This window comes from Tachypleus tridentatus, chromosome 11, assembly GCF_004210375.1.
Source record: "Tachypleus tridentatus isolate NWPU-2018 chromosome 11, ASM421037v1, whole genome shotgun sequence".
Classification (NCBI taxonomy): Eukaryota; Metazoa; Arthropoda; class Merostomata; order Xiphosura; family Limulidae; genus Tachypleus; species Tachypleus tridentatus.
In genome coordinates, this window is record NC_134835.1 from 90,337,263 (window position 1) to 90,346,489 (window position 9,227).

The 9,227-nt window shown below is 34.0% G+C and overlaps 1 protein-coding gene across 2 annotated transcripts; it reads right to left on the minus strand.

The window, feature by feature from the left end:
• Positions 1 to 1,855: 1,855 nt before the first annotated feature.
• On the minus strand, positions 1,856 to 8,819 carry LOC143232744 (gamma-aminobutyric acid receptor subunit alpha-5-like). 2 transcript variants are annotated; one of them, XM_076468540.1, is made up of 2 exons: positions 8,315 to 8,819; positions 1,856 to 2,559 (listed from the first exon to the last, which is right to left on the minus strand). In XM_076468540.1, the coding sequence occupies exons 1-2, from the start codon at positions 8,603 to 8,605 to the stop codon at positions 2,248 to 2,250; spliced, it is 603 nt and encodes a 200-aa protein (XP_076324655.1). In that variant the 5' UTR covers positions 8,606 to 8,819; the 3' UTR covers positions 1,856 to 2,247. The 2 variants fall into 2 exon arrangements, with proteins under 2 accessions (XP_076324655.1, XP_076324656.1); XM_076468541.1 differs by having other exon boundaries at positions 8,345 to 8,811.
• Positions 8,820 to 9,227: the final 408 nt, after the last annotated feature.

Consider the following 9,227-nt stretch of genomic DNA (forward strand, 5'->3'; position numbering starts at 1 on the left):
TTGTATCCTACAATATTCTAAACTGACCAGGTTCGAGTCTTCGATCATCAGAATTCAACTGTTCCCTTTTCTTTCTGGTTCGAATAATACAAACAGTGTGTAATATATTAGAAGTAGTGTATTTATAAGTCCAGCTTATCATGATTCCTCTTCGTTCGGTTCACATGTAGCTGTTGGTCAACGATAAGCCAGGGTTTTAAAATTCTGTCTTAAGAGAATCGATAGCTACATTTGCTTTAAAATCATCTTTCTTAATGGTACTTATTCTAAAACCTAACTATTGGAAATATTTACCTGCATACGAAGAAGTTTATCTTAAAGGTACATGAGAATATCACTTCCTTTTTGTAATTAATACTAAAAAATGTGTTTTATAAGGTTTTTAAGCTCATACATTAGCAACTATAGTGTAATAAAATATATATATTAAGGAACTACGTCCTTGAAATTTTCATAAAAGGATAAAACGTTGTTAGTGCACTTGAAAGAGTCATTAATAGTCTCTTTATTTTGTACAACTTCATAAAACAGTGAAACCTCTAGAATTTAAACGTTTTGAAATGTTTAGAAATGTCTCCAAACATTTTACATCCAGTAACAGAAGCGGAAAATTTTCTAGCAGCTTGAAAGTTATAGACAGTAGAAGCAAACAAAGTGCTTATTAAACTAGGAGAAATAATATCTTGACAATTTGTTTTGCGATCTGAAAAACTAAAAATTATACCAATGGGTTCGAATTTTTAGAACAACTTTTATAGTATTTAATCTTTGCAATAGCGTTTACATAAACTTAGGGTAAGGGTTAGCTTACAAGAATGGTGAGTAAAAAAAAACAACTCATTGTTGAGTGTCGGGTGAGTAAGCCTGACATAAACTGGTGGTTAGGGCGCTCGATTCGCAACCTGCGGATCTCAAATTCGAAACCTGCTCGCTCTTTCAGCTGTTTGGGAGTTATAATGAGACAGCGAATCCTAATATTTCATAGAGTAACTCAAAATTTGGCAATAGGCGTGTTGATTACCTCCCTTCTTTCTAATTTATCACTCTTAAATTAGGGACGGCTAGCGCAGGTAGGTTTTGAACAGCTTTGCGTAAAATGCAACAAACAAACGGGCGAGTGACATAAATTTGATAATTAAACCTCATTTAGAAATATTATCTGTATTTATTGTAATAAACCAAATTCTGAAAAAACTCGATGCGTAACATTAGAAATTATGATCAGAGCAAACCAAATACACACGTTACCGAAGATCGCGTGTTTTATACGTATTTCATCACTACTTCTTTATAACCACTGAACCATAGTATTCATATTTGACGTACCATATCAAGTACAATTTACTGTTCAGATAATAATTTTAAGAAATTCAAGCATTGCTGTTCACTGTATAAAATTACAATTATACTCTCATGTTAGATGTATTACTATCTGAGCAGAAAGACACTATTGCTATCCACCTTTATACGTATTAAGTGAAGAAAATACTCAAAGTAACTGATGAGACATTTCACAATTCTGAAATCTTTAGACCCTAAGTATTAGACTACTGGACAATAATTTTTAACCAAAGTCAAGAGAAGGTATATTTTGCTCGATTAATTATAAAGCAGTGTGTGTGAAAGGAACTATTTTAATAGTCTAATGCCATAAATGAAGTATCATTGGTAAACAGTATTAAAGGTAGATATTCAGATTCGCCAAATCTCTTGAAAATTAAGAACTTTGTTTTTGAAAGCTTTAAGCCTAAGATAATAAATAACATTAATTTTTTTTCATATGAAATAATTACTATAACAGACTTACATATTAAAAAATCATAATTATCTTGTGAATTACATCACAAATGTGTCTAGTTTCAATTAAATAACGAATTATGAATAATAAATAGACGAAACAACTAAAGTTTATTGTACACGTTAACCGTATTCTAATAGATACAAATTCTGTTTGTAACGTATAGGCACCTTCTGAAGCAGAAATTTTCATATTTTCTTTATTCTACAGAAGATTTAGTAAAGAGTCACAACTTCAAGCTTGGACTTAAAAAATTTATAATTAGTACCAATGTTACGATCCAACCTTGATACTGGGAACAGATACAGTAACAGATCTTGACTATTATTATACCATCCTATCTTTCCACAGTCGTTGATAACCTCATTGTCAAGTCCTAGACAAAACGGAACGTCTCGTATTTTAGAAGAGAGAATTGTATGTCTTATGTCAGGATTATTATTGTTTTGTTACTCTGTGAGGACCCAGTTTTCATCTTGCATCGGTTCAATCACAGCATATGTTAAGAAAAACCCAAACGCGAAGCAGAAGAATAGAACTGGGAAGACCACTTTGGAAACGTTGTCAATTTTCTTGGCGAGTTTCGGCCGAGTTCCCATGTCAGGTTCTAGAACGAGTGGCCGACGAAGCCAACCAAACACAGAAGCAACAGCTCTGACTTTTGCTCCTTGATATCGGTTATCATCGAACGCAGGAACCTCTTGTCGGGTATTGTTACTTTCGTGGTTAGTGTCCTCCTGACCAACTTTATGAGCGCAACCCTGTTTACAAAATAACGGATAAATGAAGCAGATGTACTTTAGATCTCTGTTGATTATAAGTTCAGATACAAAAACAAAATTATTCATCAACTTGTTATAATATTATATAATATTGTTTTTGTTTGTTTTTGAATTTCGCGCAAAGCTACTCGAGAGCTATCTGCGCTACCCGTCCCTAATTTAGCAATATAAGGCTAGAGGTAAGGCAGCTAGTCATCACCACCCACCGCCAACTCTTTGGCTACTCTTTTACCAACGAATAGTGGGATTGACCGTCAGTTTATAACACCACCACGGCTGAAAGGGCAAGCATCTTTGGTGCGACTGGGATTTGAACCCCCGACCCTCGGATTACGAGTCGAGTGCCTTAACACACTTGGCCATTCCAGGTCCCAACTGGAAAGATACAGCCTTGAGATGGCGGCCTGAATGAAGACAGAGGTAAGTAATTATTTTAGGTTTATGATAATAGTAGAAAATTCTTTTTAACTATATAGGACTACAGTCAGTAGTAGAAAACAAATATTACTTCATATTTCAAAGCGCTGTTATCTAACAAAGGTTATTAACATAAATCTATAAATTACCTAGCAACTTTTTCTAGTAACATAGGAAACAAAACGAATACAAGTAATATTTAATTACCAAGGTTACAAAGAACCCAAGAAAAGTGCACGGTTTGAGACTGTTGTTGTTGTACTTATTATTTTCATACGTCAAAATGGAAATTCCCTGTTACAATAACGTGAGTGCTCTTTGTGTTTGAATTTTTTTTTAAAATTATTAATAGTAAAACTGACGAACAGTCTCGTAACCTAGAGGGAATTCAAGGAGTATTTAGTTTGGTGGGTTTGATACTGTGAAACAATAGCGATTCTGTCTAACAAGTAGTTGAATATGTGTGAAGAAAAAAATAATTATATTTAGAACATTCGAATTGAACAACACCTTTTTTGTATAGACTAATAGATTAGTTCAACGATGTTAAGGTTCGGGCACAACCATTTCTAAGTGCTAATCAGAGCAATCAGCAACGCCCGCCGCCTATTTGACAAATTTTAACTGAATAGTGCTATTTACTATTATTATTATAACGCGGAACATTTATTGCAACATATCTTGGATCGAACCTTGAATGTTGTGATCCATAGTGCAGCACACTAATAACGAGAATCTACCCAACTCAGTATATTACTTGTATTTATTTACCAGAATTTAGGAATTCTTTAAAATATTTTCTGTCAAAGTTTTATACAAAAAAATCCATATGTGGAAATTGGTTTTATTTGATCTGTTTGTTTGCTTTTCATATTAAACAAAAAGCTTCACTAGGAGCTGTCTGTACTCTACCCACCGTGGGTATCGAAACCAGGTTTCTAACGGTGTGAGTACGCAGATATACCACTGTACCACTCAGGGAGTTTATTTAACCTCACGTTAAAAAAAGAGAAAGGAACGACAGATTTTAATAACGTGCATATCCTGGATGAATAAAATTATAAATTAACAAATATTGTTATTGACGTAAATTTTGCAAGACTCTAAACTGTGTTTCTCAAAAATATTGACGAAACAGCAGTTTATTGTCTCCCTTAAGGTAAGAAATTGCTCTATAAAATACACCTGTTATTCATCCATTTATGTGTCGAACTATTCAATTCATCAGTCCATGCTAGCGTGTGTATCTGTATATTTTCCTATAGCAAAGCCACATTGAGCTATCTGCCGAGTCCACCGAGGGGCACATGATAGCTTTCAATAATTATGTTTTTTAACTAATTAAAGGGTATGGCTTAGTGGTTATGGCGTTCGATTCGCAATTTGCGGGTCACGATTTCGAAATCTTGTCACCTAAGTTGCTTACCTTTTTAGCTATGGCAGCGTTATAAAGTGATAATTAATCTCACTGTTTGTTGGAGAAAGAATAGCCCAAGAGTTGGCGATAGATGATGTTGACTAACTACCTTCCCTCTAATGTTACACTGCTAATACAGGGAAGATTAGAGCAAATGGCCCTCGAGTAAATTTGTAGGAAATTCCAAATAAACCAAACTAATTTAACAAAGTTTAAATTACATAATAAAACAAGATATTTAATTTGTTAATATGATTCTATTATACACTTCATTAGCAAAAAACAAAATATTTTTTTTGTATTTTTTACCTAAAGATAACACGATTCAATGTAAGTGTTAGAAGAACGACACTATTTCTTTCAGTTAAAATCATCCTTCATACATAAGAAACTGTTTCACAGTAATACCCTCACACGTCAATACTTGTTGTTTGAGAATGTTTAAAGAAACATCATGACATTAAGTTAACCTTCAAACTGTTCATACCACCCTAACAGTAACTTTGTCCACTCTGAGCGAGCTCTCACAACCCTCCAAGGTTAAATCATGCTATGCTTCAGTCTCAAAATGGAGTTCTGATATTTTTTTCTCCTATTCTCCATATTGATCCACAGGTTCTGGTAAGAGAAGCAGGCGTAAAGCTGTTTCCAAGTATATTCACTTGACTGGAAGGGAGTCCAAAAACGTATTTATTTGTATTTTATTAAGGAGTTTGCTCTGAATGTAGTACTTCGTGGAGATGAAATCATCTGCTCTGAATGTAGTGCTTCATGGAGATGAAGTCATCTGCTCTGAATGTAGTGCTTCATGGAAATGAAATCAACTGTTTTGAATGCACTGTTTCATGGAAATGAAGGCATCTGCTCTGAATGCTGTGCTTCATGGAGATGAAATCATCTACTCTGAATGTAGTGCTTCATGGAGATGAAGTCATCTGCTCTGAATGTAGTGCTTCATGGAGATGAAATCATCTGCTTTGAATGCACTGTTTCATGGAAATGAAGGCATCTGCTCTGAATGCAGTACTTCACGGAGATGAAATCATCTACTCTGAATGCAGTGCTTCATGAAGATGAAATCAGCTGCTGTGAAAGTAGTGCTTCATGGAGATGAGGTCATGAAAACTATCTTTAGCTTTTTCATTTGTAACGTTGGACTCGATTTCATTTTGAGTTATATTAATATTTATACCTACTCTACATGTATTACCACTGCTTACCTAGAACAAGAAACTGCTGTAAGTTCTTGGACTCACTTCCAGTCAAGTGAAAATACTTGGAAACAGCTTTACGCCTACTTCTCCCACCAGAACCTGTGGATCAATATAGAGAAAAGGAAAACAATATCAGAACTCCATTTTGAGACTCAAGCATAGCGTGATTCAACCTTGGAGGGTTGTGAGAGCTCGCTGAGAGTGGAAAACCTGAAAGAACTACACTAATTCACCATAGCTGAGTACAATTGTTGAGACCGTTTCTCTGACTGGATCATACCGATCAGTACGTCACTGAAGAATGGTGTGAGGTATGAGAAGAAGATGATGACAGTTCTTCGCCACACTTTTCATTGGTGCCGTCAGACCTGATATGATCTTAAAAATGCTGGTACTGAATGATAAATATCGCCACTGCTAATCTTAAAAGAAATTATCGTGGAAATGGACTGGGCAGTATTATCTTCGGACATAAACTCCATGCGGTACATTTCGAAATAGTACAAGGGCAGAGTTCGCGCCTACCTTTTCCAATAAACAAACTGAAACATCTAGGAAGTATCTTGAAGAAAAATATTTACATACTTCCATCCAGAGATTCATACAGGACATGAGATATGTTGGTTACATGTGGTAAATTTATTCATTGTTGATATGGAAATAAACATTCTGAGAGTCTCTGATTTTTACATCATCGAACAATGGTGTTAATGCAGAAATTTCAAAGCTAGAAGGTGTAGCATGATATTTTCAGGGAAATTACAGAGCAGTTCCACAACTTAGTTTGGTATGATTTGGCTTTAAGATAACAATTAATTTACTGTTATCTATAGGAAGTGGCCCAGCAAAAAGTTATGCCAAAACACTGCATTATAATCATTTTCTGTACACCTTTTTAAGGCCATTCTGTTGTATATGAGTAATAACTTGTAAAACATGGCATGTTATTTATCTGCCTTAACACTGTTTTGCTCAATACATTGAAAACATTTTTCAATTGAAGTCAGATGGACGTAACATAAATACATGTTAATTCATTAAACTATTTTAATGTTAAGAAAAAAGCATAAATATGATAATAAATGTAATGGTTTAGTTGTGTTATAGCAAAGCCATATTGGATCATCTGCTGTGTCCACCGCAGGGAATCAAAACCCGGATTTTAGAGTTGTAAGTCTCTAGACTTACCGCTGTTACACTGGAGAACTGAATATAATGGTCAAAAATGGTGTTGAAATTTAAATAAGAAAAGAAACTTCCCTGGAATTTGAAATAGCTAAAAAATATATAAATATCTATATATCTAAATACAGCTATTATCAAAATATATAATTAACGTTTATTCATAGTGTTAGGTAAACATGTAGGTATAAAATATTAATTAAAGACAAGAATAACAAACCCTAAAACCGGTAAGACAGTCCTTTCTTCTTTAGTTTGCCCTTAATGAAGAAATATCTAGTCTTCGAAAGCGCTTGGGCTTATAAGGTTTTTTTTGTTTTTGTATTCAGATAGTGTCCAGGCTTTTTTAAAAAGTCTTTCATCAAGTGACTAACTCGAAGCGTTAAACACATTAAAGAACATTCGACAAACACTGTTTACATGGATAATAATGACAGCGCAAACATAAAAAAGTATTAATTAATTTAATTAGCCTTTTAAAATCAGAAATGTTGGCGTATAACCATTAGCTTTTCGAATGTTCCAATAATTTCTTTCCCCTTTATATTCTATGTTCATAGAAAAAATGAATGAAGCATGTATACTGTAGTGAAACCAGGGTGTTAATGAGCAAAGTCCAAATACCAGTTGTGAAAAATAAAACTCTAGATATTCCCAAAATAACATAGGTCTTTAGAATAATGTATGGTATAAAAACATTCTCTCACTTTATACCTACTGAAGTGTTACTTTGTGTTTATACTAACCAAATCATTTGTTCATAAGTTCGACAAACATATCAGAAGAACGTTAAACGTAAATTGTTAGAGTTTTTCTCATGCCTTTGAACTCTATCATTTTTTAATGTCTTTGTTATTAGCAAAAGATAAAAGAAAAGGACAACTGAAAACGTATATATTAGAAGAAGAAAACTAAACAGGAAATTTATAAGATAAAGAAGTAACCGAAAAAAGATGCTAAGTAGAAAACGTGAATTACTAAAGAAAACGAAAAAATTAACAGTATAAAATGTATCATAAACAAGATAAGCGAAAGTTATAACAGCATGAAATGTATCATAAAAAAGGTAAGCGAAAGTTATAACAGCATATAATGTATCATAACAAGATAAGCGAAAGTTATAACAGCATAAAATATATTATAAACAAGGTAAGCGAAAGTTACAACAGCATAAAATGTATCATAAGCAAGGTAAGCAAAAGTTATAACAGCATAAAATGTATTATAAACAAGATAAGCGAAAGTTATAACAGCATAAAATGTATCATAAACAAGGTAAGCGAAAGTTATAACAGCATAAAATTTATCATAAATAAGGTAAGCAAAAGTTATAACAGCATAAAATGTGTTATAAACAAGGTAAGCAAAAGTTTGAGCTCTACTTATTTATTTTTTAAACAAACATAAGGGAAAAAAATCGTATGCATTCACGACATTTACAAATCAGTTGTACTTGATGCCATGCTACACGAGCACGAAACGACTAATTCAGCAAAGGTCGTACCACCCCATATTTTCCGAATTTGCGACCTACTTGGGTCACTGCTGAACTGCTTCGTGAGGATTCTGTCACGGGTTGGTTAGCAGCAGACGCAGAACGATTTGTAGGGTGGCTGTGGCCTCGTTTCCTATACAGATAGTTGACCACTATGAACTCCAGCATGGAAGCGTAGATGAAGAACATACAGACACCGTCCCACATATTCATGGCCGTAATGCTGGACACGACAGGTAAAGTTGACCGGAAACTGTTAGTGGTGGTACAAAAGTTCAACATAGTGGTCACACCGATCATAACGCGAGCGGGCACAGCGTTAATGTCTAGCCAAAAGCTAATGAATGAACTGGATACCAAAATAATTCCCGGAACGAACACGGTGCTGAAGTAGAAAGATTTGTCTCGGGTGAAGACCAGTAACACTTTTAAACAGCTGTACTCATCTGAAAAAAGATGATATTTTCTGATCAAGATATCCTGTTAAGCATGTTCAAATTATCTGTTTACAGCTAAACTTTGACAATCACAACCAAATATGAGCTAAAAAGTACAAATGCATCAGTTGGAAGAAACAACTCTCGTATACATGTAACCATTTACCTGCAAATTAAATACCCTTTCATGGTAGTCCGTTAGTAATAATGTGATGTTTTCTGTCTTCCACCAACAAGGAAGTTGTAGATAAAAGTTCAAGGCAAAGAAATAAGAAAAAACACACACAAAAAATGTCATTTTTCTTGGTGAGGTTGAGTCAGAAACCCCATGCATGAGAATACACAGATGGATGTATTCATAACAATTGAGAGAAATAAACTCGGATAAAAATATTGAAATTAATATAAACACGAAATAGGAGAACGTTGACGGTGGATAATAGCTTATAACATTTAGGTAATTCACATAAAATCGTGAAATAATT

Excerpts from the sequence above, each read along its gene's own strand:
- LOC143232744 (XM_076468540.1), bottom strand. The coding sequence starts at position 8,605 with ATGATCGGTGTGACCACTATGTTGAACTTTTGTACCACCACTAACAGT. Across the intron at positions 2,560-8,314 it reads AATTCGGAAAATATGGGGTG|GGTTGCGCTCATAAAGTTGG; the intron begins GTACGACCTTTG and ends TTTTGTAAACAG.